Source organism: Echiichthys vipera (genome assembly GCF_963691815.1).
Source record: "Echiichthys vipera genome assembly, chromosome: 7".
Classification (NCBI taxonomy): Eukaryota; Metazoa; Chordata; class Actinopteri; order Perciformes; family Trachinidae; genus Echiichthys; species Echiichthys vipera.
The window spans coordinates 28,250,492-28,271,944 of NC_139832.1; the positions used below are offsets into that span (position 1 = coordinate 28,250,492).

Here is a 21,453-nt window from a genome sequence, read left to right on the forward strand (position 1 = left end):
CTCTGTCTAACATCATCATCATCATTATCATCATCCTCCTCCTCTTCGTCTAACGCCCCTCAGTGGAGCCCGCTGATTGGTCGGCACTGTCGCCCCCCTCCCGCCGCTCCCGTCTCTGCAAAGCCAACCGTTTTCGAACAACGGCCCTCTGGTGTCACTTATCGAGGGTCGGGGCCGACGAGGACACCATTACACCGGGTTAAATTGACGCTGTAGCCACAGGACAAACGGTTGTTGTTGTTTTTCGGCCACACTCTGAATGTGTGTAAAGCGAAACCCTGCCTCTGCCCCGCCTACAGGCCCACGGGGGGAGGGCAGAGACGCCACAGAACAGCCGACGGTAGTGTTGTGAACGGGCTGCGTCTGAACTGAGCGGTAACTTCTTACGGAGTTTAAAGACCTAGCCAGCCGCTAGCTTCAAGCCAAACAGCGCGTCGAAAGAAGCCGCTTGTCGTGCAGCTGGTAACGTTAGCTTGTTCAACATGGTTACTCTGTCATCCGTTATCAGACCCCTCGCCTCTCAGCTTCACCGACAGCTCGTCGCAGCCGCCAAGAGTCACCGGATAACGCCTGTCAGGAGATGCAACCTCACGGCGTGCTCCAGCAAATATGTGCTGTCTCAGAGTAAGTACACACTCCTGCAGCTGGACACAACACGACACCGCTCATTATCACACAGTTCAGAGGGAACTTTACCGACAACAGGGGCAGGGCTGTGTCCGCACGGCCGGAGGTTGGGTTTCAGAGCCCTTTGAGGCCCATTATTGTGGTCACTCAGCATCAGTTTATGGTCACTTTTGTTGTCATCCGAAAACGTGCATGGAGAGCATGGGAAAGCCTGGAGTGGAGTGTCCACGCCACTGGATCCGGATCAGCCCCACTCTGTTGACTCAGCTGTGTTTGTGACAGGCTCAGGCTCCAGGGTTTCCAACCAAGTACTGATATCCCTGTGGGGGCCATTTGAAGCCCTTTGACCTACTTAGGGGCCCGTGCGTCAAGTCACTGCATTGTGTAGGCTGTAGTGTTAAGCATGTTGTTTTCAGATGCACACACAACAATACACCAGCCTGTTTTTTTTTTTTTTCATAAATGTGCTTCAGAAAATAATGAAGAAAGGGAATAGAAGACATCATTTAATGATCTTAATGCCCAAATATATATATATATATATATATATATATATATACACACACACTCACTCTCACTCTCAAACAGGAGCACATGAAATAATGTAGGGGATGTCAGAGCGAGGGAGCTGCTCATGGACATACCCCCAAAGCAGTGTGATGGGGGTTGGTGCCCAGGAGGCCAACTGTCTCCTGTACTAGTCCAAAGTCTGTACTTGGTCTGGTCCTGAACAAGTCAAGTCCCTGGCTGAGCCACTGCTGCCCCCATTAAGTTTAATACCACACACTTATTATTTTTTCCCCCTTATTGTCTCTATTTCTATGTGATGGACACAACTTCAAATGTTTAACTTGCACATTTGAATTGTTATAGGATGAAGCCTCAGTCCTGATAAAGATGTTGCATGCAACTTGAAGAGCGTTTATTTCCTTTGCATGTTAGACCTCCTCTGGTATGACTCATTTGGCTTAAGTCTGATGGGCCAGGACACCCAAGCTGGTCCGACAAGTCACAACAACTTCCTCTTCCTCACCACACCCAACAACGTGAACCTTGTCTTGTTAACCATCTCATGCCAACTACAGCCTCAGAGTCAACATGCAAAACAACCTTTTATGCTCAAACATGATAATAAACCGAGTTCATATTTAACTTTAACAAGCTTTTTATACTGGCCACAGACTGCCCAAAGCTTTTGGTACAGCTTTGAAGTGGTTCACTAGAAATCAGGCTTCTTGTCAGCCTGCCCTTTGATTTGTACTCATGCTATTTTTCTTTGTAAAGGCACATTTTTATTTTCCCCACTCAGGTAGGAGTAGGGAAGTAGGGAAGCATGCCCCCATCACTTCAACATGTGAGGTGTAAAGCTGCGTTCACGTGCTATGGCAAAGACGGTCCTGGAAATTACCAGTGTGTTGTGTTCAAGTGCTTTTGTTGTCGTAGTGAAATGAAACATGGTGGACCCACAGATCCTGACCTGCTAGCTAGCATCTGCTCTGGGTAGGTAAACCAAAACAATAACGTTATTTTTTTTAAATGACACTAAGTGTTAACACGACAGTGTAATTGTCTATGCAACAACATCGTAGAGGCAACAAAACCTCTCCGCTAACAGCAGCAGAAAGCATTTATTATTCACCACTCATTCCGCCATGTTGGAAAGGTCAAAGGTTAACTCTCAGACACAAAAGGTTAGAAAATCTGGCCTACTTCTATAATCTCTAATGACTAAGTAACTGTGAACACATATAAGGAATTTTACTGTTAATTATTTCAGAGTTCTTCTGTTAAACCTGCGTATAACATACCTGAATCATGCCACACAATGTTAAAATAAGACAAAACAATATTTTTCAGGAGCTGGGATCGGCTCCAGCCACACCCCCCCCTTGCTGATGGATATTCGACTTGAATGACTTTAAGTCAACAACAAGCGCTGCGTGTCCCATCCTTGTGTGTGTCACTTTTTACTGTCCCCTGGAAACCGTTTCCATAGTGTTGCGAGTCTATAACAGGTTTTTTCTGAATGCTACACATTAGTTGTGACATTGATGTTTTCGTGTGTTGTCAAATTGTCATTGTTTCTTTTGCATTTTCAGGGCCACCGTACAATGCCCACCACAACAATCAATTCATTATGTATACATGCTTATTGTTTGAAACATAAGTTGTCTAATTTAGGTTATTGTTACATGGTATTGAAGTGCAGAGTTTTCACATAGGTCTGCACTTTTTTGCTGTCAGCAGGTTGGTCTTTATCATGTACAAAAATAAAGTAAACCAGTGGCTGCATAGAGTATAGAAAAACGCATATTCATTCAAAACACAGGCTTTGGAAAACAGTGTCCAGTAATGTAAATGACTCCTGTGATTACCAAAGCTGTACTAAACTAACCGGATCAACACCTTTGTGACTGTGATTGTAATTGGACAAAGAAGTCTCTGTGTTCAGCTCTCAGCACTCTGTCTCTGTGGTTTCACAACTGTCTTCATAGACTGTATATAGAAATGGACGTGTCCCACTGCACGAAAGTGAAGCCAAAATATCCCAGATACAGGTGCTGCCATGTTGTAATACAGCTGTCAATCATGACATTTCACCCCTGTAGTTTCTTACTGCGTCAAATAACTAAATAAACCTAAACGTATCAAAAAAAATTACTTGAACATCTGCGTGATAAAAACTGCCTAAAAAGTTTTTGACTTATAGTCGGGCCCACGTCCCATCCACTAACATGGAGGGGAGGGACTTATGACCCATACTGCAGCCAGCCACCAGAGGGCGAGCCAGATGCTTTGGCTTCACTTAATGTCATCCGTCCATCATTATATACAGCCTATAGTTCACACTCTCAGATTTGAGCCTTATTACCTCCACTTTTCAACACCAGTATCAAATCATTTCCTGCCGCTGTTGTTGTTCCACCTTAGAAGGTCTTTATTGTGATATGGACGTCCAACCGATGTATTCACAGAGGAACTTTGTAAAGACATCTTCTGTGCCACAGGCTCTTACTGTGTGTTTGTGTGAACCAGCACTGCTCCAACAAGTCTTAAACATAATCAAGGCCTTTCACTTTGCTGCGCTGTCATGTGGAAAACTATTTGCACCTTGCCAGCATAGCTTGAATGGTTGTGGTTGCTCAAGGCCACGACTCTGTCACCCTGAGTAAATTGAGTGAACAAGCATCTTGCTCGAGGGCACAGCAGCAGGACGCGTGAATATCGCAGAACCTGCTTTCAGTTTCTTGTGGCTGTTATACAGAAGACTCGTGTCAGATCTCTTCATACACACTTGTTATTTTCTAATTGGAGATATCTGGCGGTTATGTGACACTTTCAGGAGGACTAGAGGGACACAGTGGCACTGATGTGTCACGGACTAGAACAACTTAACAGCTGACAATCTCTCTCTCAGTTATTGTGTGTCTGCGCAATAACAGTCAGGCGGCCAACTCCCCCAGGAGGAGCCGCTGAAATCTGATGAAGATGAAGGTCATCTCCCAGTCAGACCTGTTCGGTTTTGCCCTCAGTGGAAACCTTAAGCCCCGTGCTGGATGAGTGCAGAGGAAAACAATACACTGCACTGCTTTTGTGCCCTTTGACAGCAACACTAGAAATATTTTTTCTGTTGATCTTGGTCCGGAGAGGGAGGGAAAAAAATCTTTAAAACTGAGCTCTTCTTTTGATTTTATAAGTAGAACATTTTAGGAGCTGAGTTAATATTTCTTGGGTGGATTTCAAGGGAAAAAAAGCAAATAAGAAGGGAGGGAGGTAGGGGAAATTGAGCGGAGTTTCTGGTAATTAGAAGTCAGGTCCGTTGAGAGACGTTGGCCCGAGCCGGCAGTGTGACCGGCCAGAGGTCCCGGTCTGATTCCCCCGCTGTGGAGGGGAGCTGAGGGCGTGCCAGGACATTCCGCGTGTCACTTTCTGTACAGCCAGCCCACTTCTCTCTTATTTTGTAATTTCCTTTTGGGAAAAAAAATGTAAGAGAACTAGAAGGAAGTAATATTGCTCACTTGCTCCTCTTTCATTCAGTTCCTTCAAACGGCTCAAGGAAGAAGGAGGGCTGTGTGTGTGTGTGTCTGTCTCGCACTGACACTGTAGTTTTTGTATTAGTTTACTGAGGCAACTTTGATTTTTTTTTAATATTGTTTTAAAATGGACTGTCTAACAAGGAAGGAAGCAGCAGAGCACATCATGAAAAGTAGGTGTCAGCGTTTTAGTTTTCCACTTTTTGTTTGACCTTTCCACAAACAGCAGAGACTGTAAATTCTGGCTGTTTTGATATTTTGAATTTCTCTGACTTTTATCCTTAATTTACTTTCTCCTCCTCCTCCTCTCCTCCAGTGCATCCCATGTGGCAGGGACCCCTCGCGGTACCAGGAGGTGATCGTCAGTCCCCCATTGACATCGTTGTGCGAAAGAGCGTCTTCGATTCCAAGCTGAAGCCTCTGGTCACCGATTACGACCCACAGACCTGCCAACAGATCTGGAACAACGGCTACTCCTTTCTGGTCGAGTATGATGACACCACAGACAAGTCCAGTAGGTCCTTCTTTAAGTCTCTATATCTATATTGTCTTAAATAAATCTTGCCATTCATTGCCCTATAGGAATCCGTAAAGTATAAATAAGGGTTTGTTCCATATGAGATTCTCTTTATTATTGGCTAATGTCAGTACTGTCCCTTTAAATCTGAATGGATTAAAAAGAAATCTGAGGAAGGGAATGCATGTTTCGATCTACACAAGAGGATTATCTCTTTCTTCACCCCACTTAAAGAGCACTCCGTCTGGAGGAAAATCCTGTCATCAACGCTACACTTAAAGCTGCTGATAAAAACCAAAACCATCATGTGGACCTACTGACTGTCATGTGACTCTCGTGTCTGTCCTGACCTCAACAACTACTATATAATCTGTCTTTGTCTTTGTAAAGTGTTGGTCATTTAGGTTTAAGCACTGGGCTACACCAAAGACATAATTAGAAGTTTTCTGACAATGTTGATATTGGACATAGATGAGTGAATTGTTAATGTCTATGACTAACAGAAGTAAATGATATTGTGGAAGAAAAAAAACACTAACTTTCTAAACTATAATAACAAATTTGAAATGTTGAAAAGCTGCAAAATGAACCACTTTATACTGTAGGTATCATATGTGTTTTGTTTTATGAGCTTGGTCTGGTACTGAGAGAACATAAACCGGTTTAGTAGAGTGAAATGTTGAAAGCAGTATTTTATCACCAGTAAAATAAACAAGGACACAATGGAGTGATGGATTTTTTTTTTACTAGAACCACATATTATGTTGTGCTGCAGTATCTCCTCCTTATCTGTTGATAGTATTACTGCTGTTGATTAACAGTTTACAGGCTGATAAAAAGCTGCTGCTGCATAGATGATTGTTAGAAAATACTTCCTGGATGTTTGTACGTCACTGATACTGTCTGAAAAACCTGTCCTCAGCCCACGTGTCGTGTCGGATCATTTCCTCCTTTCAGGGAAGGAAACAAATACTACATTACATTAAATTAGCTGAAGCTGAGTGCTTAAAACCACGAGGGTTCAAACCCAGAACAGCGAGAATGATGTTAGTGCACTAGCTTCACAATAGGCCAAACTTCATAGTGCTACTATGTAAGGGCTGGATATATACATACATATATATATATATATATATATATACATATCTCGAAATATAGCGATTTGGCATGAAACATTGATGAAGCAGTGAAAAGGTTCTGTATACAGCAAAGTGGCATGACAAACTCATTTTTTAAAAATTTGGCTTTTATCTCGTTTTGGAAAAGAGCTCTCCATATATATATATATATATATATATATATATATATATATATATATATATATATCCACATATATATATCCACATATATATATATATCCACATATATATATCCACATACATATATATATATATATATCCACATATATATATCCACATACATATATATATATATATATATATATCCACATATATATATATATATATGTATATATGTGGATATATATATATATATATATATATATATCCACATATATATATCCACATACATATATATATATATATATATATCCACATATATATATATATATGTATATATGTGGATATATATATATATATATATATATATCCACATATATATATCCACATATATATATATATCCACATATATATATCCACATACATATATATATATATATATCCACATATATATATCCACATATATATATATATCCACATATATATATCCACATACATATATATATATATATATCCACATATATATATCCACATACATATATATATATATATATATATCCACATATATATATATATATATATGTATATATGTGGATATATATATATATATATATATATATATATACATATATATATATATATATATATATATGTGGATATATATACATACAGTTAGGGCTTTAAATTCGCTTTTTTAAACACTAGCCAACATGTTAAAGTTACTAGTCGACTTTTTTCCCGGGAAAATAAACCAGATCATGTGTTCCACTGAATACATTTAAGCACCCAAGTTTCTTTAAATTGTTTTCATTTGCATTGATTGCAGATATACATCTAAATAACCAATACCAAATACCAAAAACGAATGCTATCTGCCGTCACATGCTATCTGTGTACATCTCATGTGGCTCATTAAAAGAGCAATCATGAAAACTGTACAGATAAGAAAAATCTCCAAATCCTCAACATATTCACCTTAATGTTCATACGGGGGGCAGATTCTTAGATCAGTCTGTGGGGGACTGGGCATGGGAACCAAAGGGTCGTTAGTTCAAGTCCCTGTAGAATCCTCACAGTACATTATATTTGTTTCTTGGTCAAATACGAGTCACTCACGACCCAACAGCCATTTAAAATCTTTTTTTAACTCCCGAAAAATATCTCACAGTTTGTTTCTTTTCCTAACTAATGTTAACTTAACGACTTCATTTTTCAGCTTTTTAGTTTCACGATGTTCCGTTCGTCTTCTCTGCTTCAGTGTAGCTCGCTAGTAATAGATACCAAGATCTCTTGGCACATAGCCAATGGTTGTATGACACCTCACAACATAGTGTTCATGGAAAATGTAGGATTAGTTCTACAAGCAGTGTTCAAGATAAAGATTAGGTTTCCAAGACAAACACACACAAAAGCGTTAAGACCAATCTAGCAACACTGACGTCTTGCACAGCTTGCAGACTCAAACAGACACAGTGTTGTTTGCTTCATTCAACACCAGCCAAATGGGCTGGTAACTTCACAATAAAACTTTCCTAAGTTAATTTTTAACCGTTAATTTGTGTCAATTTAAAGCCCTGTATATAATTTATGTACGGGCTGCGGTGTAAGGTTTAACCATGTCCTGGATGTAAGCTGGGCCTGATCTGTAAGTAGATCAATACCAAACAGAGATATGATTCTTTTGGAGGACGAGCCTTTCATTCTTTTAAAAGGATTGGAAAATCTGTAATGTATGATGCACTGACCCATGTGTTCTTGTACTTTCTGGTGCAGCGCTGAAAGGAGGCCCCCTTCAAGACAAATTCAGGTTGTGCCAGTTCCACTTCCACTGGGGTGAGAGCAACGCCTGGGGGTCAGAGCACACCGTGGACAGGAGGTTGTTCCCTGCAGAGGTACTGGGCTGTGGCCTGCATACACTTACACGCAGCAGGTAGAGAGCATGAAACTTAAACCATTCCTGCAGAGACACTGAGCTCACAAGTGAGGAAGAAGATGAAATTTACAGGAAGAGTGATATCTCTTTGGAGTACTATCTCGTACCCTTCAGGCAATGCTTTTATCTGCCTCACATTATTACGAGCATGAGGGGTGTAGACGTAATAAGCAGTTAAAGCCTTATAAGTCTCACTTCTTTTATACTGGTTTCAATGAGGCTAGGACATAGCCATATGACCTAATCTGGATGTTCTTCTTTGGAGATGATATCTTCAGCTCCGATCTTTCTCTTTGTTCCCACGCATCCTGGAAAACCTGGAAAACAGTGAAGCAATTTTACAGTCATAAAAAGCACATGGAAAATGAGAAAATGAGAATGACCTGAGCTCCCCTAAGCAGATAACATTGTCATCTGAAAGGGCTTAGTTATGCCCAGGATCATATTAATGTTATAAAGGTAATGTTGGTTTGTTGTTTTTTGGCAATTGTATTATGAATAGACTGTAGGTTGTGTAGGCTATTGTTTAAGAGCAGCAAAGAAATCTTGATTTCCAGTAGGGCTGAAACAATTACTCGAGGAACTTTCGCTTGTTATGCGGCCTCCTCAGCGCAGTGATCATTGTTCCATTGACCGTTTTTGCGGATTTCAGTTGGCGCGATAACAGTGAAGAAAAGGCCCGTAAAAGGCAGAGAATGTCCAAAGTTTTGGAACATTTGACACTTAAAAAGAAGCCAACAGTGTGATTGATGATTCAGCATCTGAGCCTGTTGTTAGCGCCACTTCACACAAACAAACACATACACCCACCCCTGTGTTAGGTTACCACACCAAAAAGTCCTCCCCCAGACATAATATATTATTTGTTAGCAATGGTTAGTAGTAACGCAAAATTATAAGTTTTATTAATTTATTTGCAAAAAAATGTTTTTATCCGAATAAGCTGTAGAATACTCGATTACAAAAAGATTTGATAGCTGCTGCCCTAATTTCCAGGAAAACAGTCATTTTATCTGAGTGAACCAACTTTAAATTTCATTTCTTTCTCAGGGCTAAATGACGTGATATCATATCAGTGCATAGACTAGCATACTTGCCGATACCCAACCCAGCATTTCAGGCGAGTCCTGGAAAAGGATCTGTAGAAAAGAGTGGGAACCGTGCTTTGGTCAACCACGCTAGATCCACTAGAGCCTGCGGTAGGCGTGTATACACCGCTGTAGAGCTAGAGCAGTGTTAGTCAGATTTATGGGCATCTGATGCAGGTTATTGAGTGGAAATAGTCAGATATGTTGAGAGAGAAACCTAATTCACAGCTAGTTCTCTGCAGCTATTTTCCATATGACCAAGTGGTCTCTTAAGGGTTTAAAGGCGAATGGAAAAATGGAAGAAAACAAATGTAACACTGCAATGTTGAAACATTGTAAGTGTTGACTTACTTTGCAGTCCCATTTATTTCCTATTCAGTCCTTGAACTGCCTGGAAAAATACTGAGAGCAGTGTGTCAATGACATCAGGGTGTATTGTGAAGGTTGTGCAGCATGTATCAGGCATGCTGCAGCGGCCTTTGATCCAAACGTATTTCTCATTTCTCTTTATATCAATAAAGTCAATTCAAACATAGGCAGTGTATTTGTCTCTGTGGGTGGGATTTGAAACCAGTACTGTTGTCCAGCCTCAGGTTGGATCACACAACATCTATTTTCATGTTGTTCCATTAACTTCAGCACACTTCTGTAAAAACAGGTTTCACTGCCAGTGGGTGTGTGTGCGTCCTCTGCCAAGCCCTTGTTGGTGGTGCTGGGACTGTGTCCATGTCCCTGTTATCACTCAGCAGTCTTTGTATGTGTGCAGAGGATCAAGTTACAGTCCTGACTGTGAACTTTGGGCTTTCTCTGTCGCTGTCAGTGACAAATGATTAGAGCTGTGGTTGAATCCCAGCGTTTGAACCTTCAGGTACTGTCCATATGTGATCATAGAAATGACTTCAATGAATAATTTCAGTTGGTTTTTCAGTCACAGTTGACTTTCACTGGTGGTTTTGACAGGGTGACCGCATGAAATTATTTAAAGTTGATTGATCAATTCAGAGTTCAAAATTCGAAACAAAGTCCGTCTGATTTTCCTCACTGTGTGGGCGTGTAGTGGGATTCTGTGTAGTCTATTATGGGATCCCACCCGCATTTCTGTGCCACTGCTGACCTCTGAGTTAAGATGGATGCAACTCTAATTCATTCTGCACGCAGAGGTTCTGTGGTGCCTCAACACCACAGCAAAACGCCAATCGGACATTTCCAATGACAGGATTTTAAATATTTTTCACGCTATGTTCCCAGATTTAGAAATAGCCAAAAGGTTTACCTGTAGAAAATAAAGGGTAGATAGCCTGATTTGGTTTAGCCTCTCACTTTAAAGAACAGTTTGTTAGTAGCATCAACAAGGCTGGGCCCTTTGTGCTGATGTTTGATGAGAGCCTAAATCAAGCCACTATGGCGAAGAGGTCTTAAAATGTATGGAAGGAGATGAGTCTTAAAGGGTGTTGCATTTACTTTCAGGATCACTGCATCTACGCTGTTTGAATATGCTCCTCATTTACACATGCACTGAAGTGTGCCTCCATTTATGTGAGTCTAAAAATAACAATAATAATTAAAAAAAAAAATCCTACTCCCTCATTAAATAAAGATAATAATTTGTCAGTCACAAGTTTAAACTCTTATTTTGAAAAGATAAATTAAGGTAAGCAGGAATTACTGGGTCATTTGTAGGACAGAGTGAGTTGGCCGGGGATCAGGACAGAGGGGTGAAAAAGATCAAGGTTACACACACACACACACACACACACACACACACACACACACACACACACACACACACACACACACACACACACACACACACACACACACACACACACACTCACTCATGATGTGTTTGTGTGCTGTGTTTGTTCTCAGCTCCACTTGGTCCACTGGAACTCTGACAAGTACAGTTTGTTCGAGGAGGCAGTGATGGAGGACAACGGACTGGCTGTTATTGGAGTCTTTCTTAAGGTACACACCCCACGTGCACACATGCCAATTTGAAATGCCTGCAGTAATTAGAGAAGAAACATCGATTGATGGCGCATTTCAGTCACATACTGTAGTCATACACGTACTGCAGTTTGATTACCTGTTTATGTGATGCTGTAAACATGCGGTGTGTGTTGCATATGCAGTCTAAACTGGATACAACCCGGATTAATGTCTAATCCTTGTGTAGGTGGGGAAGAGACACGAGGGGCTGCAGAAACTGGTAGACGCTCTGCCTGCCATCAGACACAAGGTCAGTCCACTCAGACACACACACATACACACCACATGATAATGTTCTCAATAGTCTAGAAAGCAAATATACTGACCTTTTATAAAAATCCATTTAAAATCCACTAATGAATGGTTACAACACTTTCCCTGAAGTAATATTCTGATGCCATCTAGTGGTTCAATAGAGACACTACAGAAGTGGCCCCTCACAGGATCATATGCAAGTGCTGATAAACCTTTTTCACCCAGGAACTATATTCATCAACCAAATCTGAAACGGAAAAATATTTTTAATGAACAGACAATTCAAGCTTTTGCATAGATTAAAAGCCTGTTTCGTTTGAGTTGTAATACTACACAGTGAAACAGTGCACATCGTAGTTAGAAAATATCTCAGAGTTATGCTCTATGCTGATGGAAAATTAAATCTCTACAGGCCGTCCAATTAGAACTAGCACAGTCACTGTTAGTCAGTTGAGGGCTGGACTCACACACCTCGTCATTTCCACTTAATATATTCCTTTATTGTTGCAATGAAAGTATAGAAAGTGTGAAAGGATAGTAGTGGACGTGGAGCTGAAAGGGATGTGCAGGAAATATACAGCATTATTACGGTTAACTCAACAGCCAGTGATGAAAACAAAGCAAAGAACAGCTCATGCACAATTACCATTTCCCAAATGATATAACACTGCTAATGATCTTTCATTGCTCCTGTGCACACCATGGTCAGGAATTATGGTGTGTAATAAACTATGATATTGAACTCCAAGGTAAGGGTGCATGCAAACCAGTTCTAAATTTGTAACTGCGCAGCTCCTTACCTCCAATACTTTCTAAAAGAGCATTCATTACTAGCCGTTCTTATATGTACATGAAGTCCGAAAGCCAAATTGTAAAAGGTTCCCTTCCTCTGCCTGCTGCTGACGCTCTCTCCGGGCCTGTTTTCACCTGCTTTTAACAGCTCTCAGTACGTCGGTTTACACCTGCAGCGTACTGTCTCCACGTGTCTCTTGTGACTTGTAAACATGTACATTATTTCTGTTTACATACAGATAGCCTACATATTCAAATGAAAAATCGTTTGTGTTATACTCGTGTGGGAAATTCAGTTATTGGAAGTCGCTTTGGATAAAAGCGTCAGCTAAATGTAATATAATGTCAAATTTAATGTATAACAGAAACTTGACTGGTGAAGAAGTTCTGCCTACAGTTTATCTGTGTTCTGACGGTCGTAACTTCGGCTGCAGGACGTAAATATAACAATGGTTCCTGCGAATATCTGTGCAGAAGAGCAAAGACAAATGGGTTTTTATACTCTCTGTGTCCAGCTCTGCTTTATTTTGCACAGTTACTGCTGATGAAAACCCAACATTTTCTGATTATGCTGCGTCATAATAAAAGCATTTAAGTAACACACGGGCTTTTATTGTGAAGGACTTATAGGAAATCAAATGTTTATCCGTTATACAGATCAGGATCATCTGTAGCAATAAATACTACATATTTGTGAATTTGGGTGCGTTTCATATCTAAAAAATATTATTATTATTATTATCTACCTGCGGTCACTGGGGAAGAGCTCCAGAGAGGTAGACAAGTGCAGAGGAACCAACACAGACACATCGCTGACAGGATGATAATAACGTCCTAAATTCACTGTCTGTGAGAAATACTTTCAAAATATGTTTCATTCACATTCAAAAATGACCAAACTACATAGAGCGACCTATGGCTAAGACGCGTGGACAAAGCCAGTGAATGTAGTGAGTACAACAGGTCTGAACGGGGCCTTAAATGATATTATTATCACTGCACATGATTGTGCAGTGATAATAATATCAATAAATACAACAACCCATCAGAGTGATAGAACACAAAAGAGTCCTGTCTTCTCATTCTGGGGTCTTTTTACAAAAGTAGGTACTAATAGAAGTCATATAAAGAGAGTCCTTCATATTGGTGGTTGTACAAGTGTCGGACTGGAGGTTCACATCACTGCCACTACACTGCTTATCACTAATACTGTCTGATAAGGTTGGTGTTTGTTCATTAAGAGGAAATGGGACAGCAGTATAACACTCTTGACATATTTTAAATTGGCTCGTGATTAGATAAGGATGGTTGTAGTATTTAGATGATAGTCTTCTATCATTACATTAGAGTATGTTGGGATCATACTGACGTCTTTGGGGGATTTTAGCAGATTTGTATTATAATAACTTGAATATTTTAAATATCTTAATAATTGTATTATATTTTGAATATCAGAACTTTTGTGTAAACAGTGTAACACATTTCAGCTCATCTCTTGCCCGTGACATTCAAATAATTCAACACTCGGCTTAAATGACCGTGTGTGTGTCTCCTGTCGTCTGTCTCTGGCTGTTTGTAGGACAGTGTAGTGGAGTTTACCAGGTTCGACCCTGCCTGTCTGTTACCCACCAACACTGCAGACTACTGGACCTACCACGGCTCTCTGACAACACCCCCTCTGACCGAGGCCGTCTCCTGGATCGTTATGAAGCAGCATATAGAAGTCAGCCATGACCAGGTGTGTGTGTGTGTGTCTGTGTTTTTTAAAGCAAATATTTCTTCACATGGATTATTGTCAAGGTTTCAATGCCTGTTAATGAGCCAGAAGCCTTTATCAGAGCTTTATCAGAATCAGAAATACTTTAATAATCCCAGGGGTAAATTGTTTTAAAGCTAGACATTGGTATCATATGAAACAAGACGATCTAAGGAAAGATGCACTTGGGCTAAATAACGCTCCATAGTTAGGCTAATTTTGGTGAGGGAAAAAACTGGCATGGCCATTTTCAAAGTGGTCCAGTGACCTCTGACCTCAACACATCTAAATGAAAATGGATTCTATGGTCACTGTATGACCACTTTATGATAATCCAGACAGTTTGGGGCAAAACACATGCAGTTTTTCTCATGCCGCAAAAAAAAATGTTATTTTGGAATATTCAAAAATGTATATGTATATAACTGCATACTGGGGTCGTGAATGTCATACATTGGGTCTGACTGAGAATCTTGTGGATTCAGTGTGTCCACTTGTTTTCATGTGGGATGATGTTCGTGAGAACATGTTTTTAACCTTGAGCTCACTGCATAAAATGATCTATTAATATATATTACAGCCTCATGAAACTTTACAACCACAAACTAAAGACCTGGAGCATTCATTTTGGTTGAAATTGTCAAAATATTATGTCATTTTATTTCACATCTGATGTATAACCAAAAATAAATTCATTCATTCAGTCAGTCAGAGGATGGATGATTTTCGGAGGTATACTGACAATAAGGAGGTTTCAGAGCACTTTACACAAAAATGCCATTGTTCCAGAAATGTTCAAATGTCAAAAGTTTTTGATCCCACATCACAGCATGGATTTGTCTATGGTGTTCCTCACGGTTTTATTTTGCATCAAATCTTTGTAACAAATGGTATCAACCCAAAAATTGCTGAAACAACTTCTGAGATATAAAAGAGCATGGGGATGACCTTCAATACTTCAATCATAATGTTCTAAGGCCTTATACACTGTAAACTTCAACATTGAATAGACATCTAACACCCTAACCCCTTAAAAAACATTTTTCAGACTAACTGGTAAACAAAGTGCAGCATTTAGAGACAGTGGAGAGCAAAACAGAAGTAAAAGGAAGTTGAATAATGAACTGAATTCAACAAGTGGCCAGAAACATGAATGCTGATATTTGTGTGCGCTTGCTCACATTCACCATAACAAGAATTGAAGGTTATAATATTGTTGTTCTGCTGCCTCCAAGTGACCGAAAACATCAGTTATTGCTGAGCTGAACTTAAGACCAATCACTAGATGACTTCTGTTGTCTCCCAGAGCTAAACTCAGTCTATTCTTTAGTGTGTTTTTCAGTAGCAGCAGTAGCAACAATCCTAATCATGTTGGGGTGTGTCCAACTATTTGAACAACAAAGGATGTTTCCTTGAGCTGAACCAACCTGCGGGGCAGCCTTTTGTGCCTCAAGTCATTCCACCACTATTAGTATTAAACAGAAGATCCAGTGATTCCGCCATGTTGTGTATGACGGAAAGTAGCAGCACACATGGCTCCGAATCTTGAATCGGAGACAAAGCAGTGGTGAGAATCAAAGAAACAAAACACCAGGTGACTCAGGAGGTAGAGCAGGTCTTCCGCTGATCGGAAGATTGTGGTTCGTTCCCCGGCTCCTCCAGTCTGAATGTCAGAGTATCTCTGGGCAAGACCTCAAGTTGCTCCTGGGGCTGTGCCATCGGTGTTTCAAGTTCACTAGCACAGTTAAAAAGACCTGTAACAGTAATCCGAAGTGCTTCACAGAGCAGAGACAAAAACAAAAAGAAACAGGAAAACATGCCTATCATCACACATACTCACACACAAATGCATGTAGCACCTGCACATATACGAACACATATGTGCATACATACACATAGTATGCATACGTGTATGGCTACAGTAGTCGAGGAGAAAAGATGTGTTTTTAAAGCACACTTAAAGCTCTCCGTGAATCCAGCATGTCTAGCATGTAATGGCAAGCTGTTCCAGAGTTTGGGAGCAGCCACAGAGAAGGCATGATCGCCCTTGGTCTTCAATTTGGATCAAGGTACATCCAGCAACAACTCAACGGATGACCGTAGATCTCTGGCTGGATTACAGACTTGTATGAGTACTGCCAGATATAGAGGAGCCAGACCAGTTAAAATCTTAAAAACAATTAATAGCACTTTAAAATCAATCCTAAAGCAGATGGGAAGCCAGTGGAGCGAGGCAAGAACAGGGGTGATATGTTGACGTTTTTGACTGCCAGTTAAAAGGCGAGCAGCCGCGTTCTGCACCAGCTGCAGGCGGCGGAGCGAGACCTGGTCAAGAACAACATCTAAAGAATTACAATAATCCAGACTGCATGATATAAAGGCAGGAGGACTCTTTCCAAGTCATTAAAAGATAAATAAGGCTTGACTTTTGATAAAATACCAATTTGGTGAAAATACCCTTTAACCACTTTATTGATATGTTGAAATTGATTGATTTGTTTGTATGGTTAGATTAGATGCTGAAGGCATCTTGCATGGTATTGCATCAGTGTATGAATGTGTGTGAACAGGTGAACGTCGTTTTGAGTGGTCAGAGTATAATAATAGTCTTCTTACTTTATGGCTTCTAGCTGAAACTCTTTTTTTCCGTAAAATGTAACTATTTATCGGTGAGCGCTGCTGTTTTGTTTCTTTTATATTTTGGCATGTATATTTTAAGTCTGTTCAAGACTCCCTTATCGTGACTTTGTCTTTCGCCCCCTCTAGCTGGCGGTCTTCCGGAGCCTTCTTTTCACCTCAGCTGAGGAGGAAGTACAGAAGAGTATGGTGAACAACTTCCGTGTGCAGCAGTCCCTCTGCGGTCGCACCGTCCGCTCGTCCTTCACTCCTTTCCTACAGGAGGCGCCGTCAGCCGAAGGCGACAAACACACCCACTGACGCTGCTGGACTCAGTACACACAGTAACACACTCCACCACCGTCGTTACACACAGTGACCATACCAAAACATCTTTTACTCTGTGATCTCCTCTCCAGACGCTCTCGAAAATGTTTCTCTCCACATTTGAAGAAGAACACAGTTTTAAGTAAGTTTGCTCAGAGGTTCTTCAGTTTTACGTGTCACTGTTTTTTTAATACGGAGTGAACATAATTAATTTATTTTTTATCTGAAACGGTAAACCATTTTACAGCGGGGATGTAGGGATACTTCTGTTTCTGAGTAGGTGATATTTGTATTTTCTCTGCATTTTAGATATTGATTTGGGTGTTGCAGACCAATAACCAATAAGGGATGGCTGCTGTGGTCTAGTTTCACTAACTTTATTAACAGGAATTGCTTTTATTTCACCTTTTACAGTTTAAGTAACTGTACATGGGGTTTGCACCTATGGCTCAGTGTGGAGAACAGCTGAGCTGAGGGGAAAGCCCAACAGCACAGTGTGCTGGTCACAGTGGGTACTACAGCAGAGTTGTGGCGAGGTGTCTGTACGTAAGGAGGCTGCAGCTGCTGCTAGTTTACAACAGAAAGCCCAGGGGCCGTATTCACAAAACATCTTAATGATAAGAGAAGATCCTAACTTGCTGATTAAGGAGAAACTCTTAAAAATAAGGGGCGTTTCACTCAAATTTTAGGACTCCTAACTTTTTAAGATAAGTATAAGTCACTAAGCATTTTGGGGCTAAAAGTAGCTCCTAAATCTATAAAAGGACTCCTACGTCACTCAGAGTAGATCAGGAAAGACCTCACATGGCTGCTGCTGTCAACATTTTGGAGAGATTCAATGATGGTGAGCTTTTAAAAAGATATGGCCCTAATGGAGATGGCGTGCTCATAGAAGGGATGAACATGATGTCATCCATAGCAACAAGGTCAATCCCGCCCTCTACTCTTAGCTTAGGAGTCCCTCCCACTACTTAGTAAAAGTTGGTTCTCAGAGGCTTTGGGAACAGGTTTTAAGAAATGACTCTGAACTAAGAACTTCAAGTGCTCCTTAAGAGAACTCTTAGCGCTAAGATTAAATGTTTTGTGAACACGGCCCCAGGAGATGTGAACAGACTGGGAATGTGTCTCTCCAGTAGAATACATAATATATATATATATATATATATATATATATATATTTATATATATCAAGGGCTTTTGAAAAAAATCCTGTATGGTGGGTTGTTGGGTTTATCATCTGGGTTTGTCATCTAAACCATCAATAAGATGATTAGAATGTATTTTTTTTTTTTTAAATCTGTTACAAAGAGTCTATACTGTATAGAGTACATCTGACATTCAGAAACCTTTGTTTCTTACGGTATGTGACATTCAAACATCCCTCAGTAGAGTTCTAAAGGAGCTCTACTGAGCCGTGGGCCTTCTACTCAGAGCTATTCATATCTTACAAACACACACAACTGTAGCACACACATGCATTTTAAGAATATTCTGATTGAAAGATGCGTTTCTCTTCCATGACTTTTGTGCAGTAGCTTCATGCACCATTACCACAGTGCCTTAAACATGCTCTGTGTGAGTCACTGCTTTGGCAGAGCTTGACCAACTTGACTGTGTGAAAGACGCCCCACAAGCATGTGTGAGCTTGAAAACTATCTCCGTTGCGCAACAGCTTTGGTTCAAGTGCAGTGGTTGGTGGTTGCCCGCGGTAACAGTCAGGGCTCAGCTGACATTTACTGTGATCCTCACCTCATGTATTCTTTTTTTTAATGAAGTGAATGGAATCGGACAGGTCCATGCACAGCAGAGCTTCCACAACATAACTGCTGTCTTTCTGATTTAGTTTTCCGAAGTCACATTTGCCTCTTAATGTATTTGGCTGAAGACTAAGCTCAAAGGATGCTTCCATGAAAAGCTGCGGTAGACTCCTGAGTCATTGACTTTCTAAAAGGAGCTTGATTAACAAGTGACACTGTTGGAACAACTGACTCCAACAGCCTCGTATATGTCCTCGCCTGTATAGCGGTGTCTAAAAATATGGGTTAAAGCGGCTCTCACCGTTTTCCACTAGCTTCTGTAAATCAATGCAACCTGTCATTCAGAGTTTCTTTAATCTGTCTCTCTGAGAAGTGAAGTGCGCGCCTGTTGTTTTCATATTCTAAATCATGCTTTCAGATATCAAAGCCTTTGTGATTTAAGTAAAGCTAAACAAATTTGTTAGCACAGAAAAAAACTGCAGCTCCTGGCATGTGTCTATGTTCTGAAGGAGCACCGATGGGAGGGGTGGATTTGTCGGGGTGTTCGGAATATTTCTCCATAATCGTCCCCACCTTTTTAAGGTACACCTCATCCAGAGCTTCAGATGCTCTACACCAGGTGTCTCAAAGTGATCCAGTAAAGGGCCGCTGTGGCTGCAGGTTGTCATTCCAACCAAGCAAGAACACACTGATCCACTTTCCTGTGTATTTCACTTAAATATAACAACGTCGCACACAGTGCAGATCAGATGAGGAATTTGTAATTAAGAGCAAGCTCATGCACTCTTGCATCATAAAAAGAGGTCTGGCTTTCTGCCTGCTTTGGCTCATGGCCAGTGGTTGCGGTGCACTGGGTGAGTCTTGCTATACAGCGCTATTAGAAAGGGGAGAGGTTTGAGGAAAAGACAGGGAAGAGAGAAAGCAAGGTTTTGACTCAGACTCACTGACGTGATCTGTTTTGGTTTCCCATCTTTTACTTTAGGAAAGGAAACTATAATTGCACTACAAACCAAAACCACATGAACCAAGCTACTTTTTGAGTGTCAGTGTGTGAAAATGTCCTTCATTGCCGCTGGGTTGAGTTGAGGCAGGGATGAGGGGGTCACGGCTGTCGATGTCATCCCTGAGGAACAATGCAACTGTCCAAACTGCCCCTTCACCTCTTTAGAAATCCTGCGTGGACGCTCCCATCAGGCATACACACCCTGCTCCATCTCCCCACTCTTTTTTTCCCCGTGGAGGCCCAGCATGAAGCCACACACTGAATAGACGAACTGGGTATGTACAGAAAAGATTTGAGGCGGTGCGATGTGCTCTGAGTGGCGTTAACCCGTCGTGAACGCTGCAGATAAACGCCGAAGGAGTGAACTTGGTGTGGAAGTCGATGTTGCATAGTTGCTTTTTTTCCCCTTTACGGTTGTTTTCTTTGCAGATGATGCAATACAACATGTTCAATGTATTATACTGACATGGAGACGAGGGACCCAGTACTGCCTTCATCTTGCACAGCTATATTTTATTATTTGTTTTTAAAGTGTTCACCATGATCTGCCTTTATGTTTCATTGCATTTTACTCATGCTATTTACTTGTTTTTATGCCTTTTCAAAAAACTACTGCCATTGCGATTTATATGAGTATATTCCAATAAAACTTTGTCTACATGGTCATCTCTGTCAAAGATGGTTCAAATTGAGTGATGTTTTATGCATCACAGTTGCGTCTTTGGGAGTTTAAACCTCCCTGTCAGAGCTGTAAAGCTGTCTGCCTTTTTAAACGAACCTTTTACTGAATGCTGTCATCATGCTGTTCTATTTTACCCTTGATGTTTTACACACTTACTTCCTGTAGCTCCGCGTGATGTTATAGCAGGTGTATGCTGTACACTGTATGTATGCAGTACATATTTTAGATGTTTATTTGTCATGCGGGCAGCCAACATTCCTGCCCTGCAGGGCTCCACTAGGCCCCTCTCCCCTCCCAGCATGCTTTGCTCCACCTGGATGGCTCCTTATAGGCCCTCGTCCAGCTGTGCAACCAGGATGTGTTTTGCACAGAGGGGTGGGGAGGATGTTGATAACCACCCGAAGGTGTCATGCTATCGTTGTAAAGATCATTTTAAAGAAACTGATATATATAAATAGATGATGTATAACAATAAAATCATGTGTGCTGTAAAAAGGCTGCGGATCTCAGTGTGTTTTGTTTTTGTGCGCTCCTGACAGGAGTAGAAATGAAGTGGTGAGTACTTTGCTATGCAGTCTGATGCATTTGAATTTTCACGACTGTTTGAATTTAAATGTGGAGCGCTAGAAAATACCAAAGTGAAACCTAAAACCTTCAAAGGGCTGCTATATAAACTGAATTTCTTAGAAATATATTCATCCCCATTGTTCCTCCTGCTCTGAACCAGGACAGGAACAAGTGTGAAAATAAAAACTTGACCACGGCCTCTCCGTCTCAACCCCGCCTTATCCCCACCGATACCTTTGAAGCGCACCCTGACACAGAGAGGGGAATGTTTA

General features: G+C 40.8%; 1 protein-coding gene across 1 annotated transcript; it reads left to right on the plus strand.

Moving 5' to 3' along the window:
- The first annotated feature begins 163 nt into the window (after nucleotides 1-163).
- Nucleotides 164-21,065, plus strand: ca5a (carbonic anhydrase Va). The gene is made up of 7 exons (XM_083916587.1): nucleotides 164-624; nucleotides 4,978-5,175; nucleotides 8,190-8,308; nucleotides 11,307-11,402; nucleotides 11,614-11,676; nucleotides 14,053-14,211; nucleotides 16,996-21,065. Exons 1-7 carry the CDS (start codon nucleotides 483-485, stop codon nucleotides 17,164-17,166), a joined length of 948 nt encoding a protein of 315 aa, XP_083772713.1. The 5' UTR covers nucleotides 164-482; the 3' UTR covers nucleotides 17,167-21,065.
- The last annotated feature ends 388 nt before the right edge of the window (nucleotides 21,066-21,453 follow it).

Bases quoted from the DNA above. Each gene is read 5' to 3' on its own strand.
- ca5a (XM_083916587.1), top strand. From the start codon at position 483: ATGGTTACTCTGTCATCCGTTATCAGACCCCTCGCCTCTCAGCTTCAC. The intron at 5,176-8,189 runs GTAGGTCCTTCT...TTTCTGGTGCAG, and splicing joins TGACACCACAGACAAGTCCA to CGCTGAAAGGAGGCCCCCTT. The intron at 11,403-11,613 runs GTACACACCCCA...ATCCTTGTGTAG, and splicing joins TTATTGGAGTCTTTCTTAAG to GTGGGGAAGAGACACGAGGG.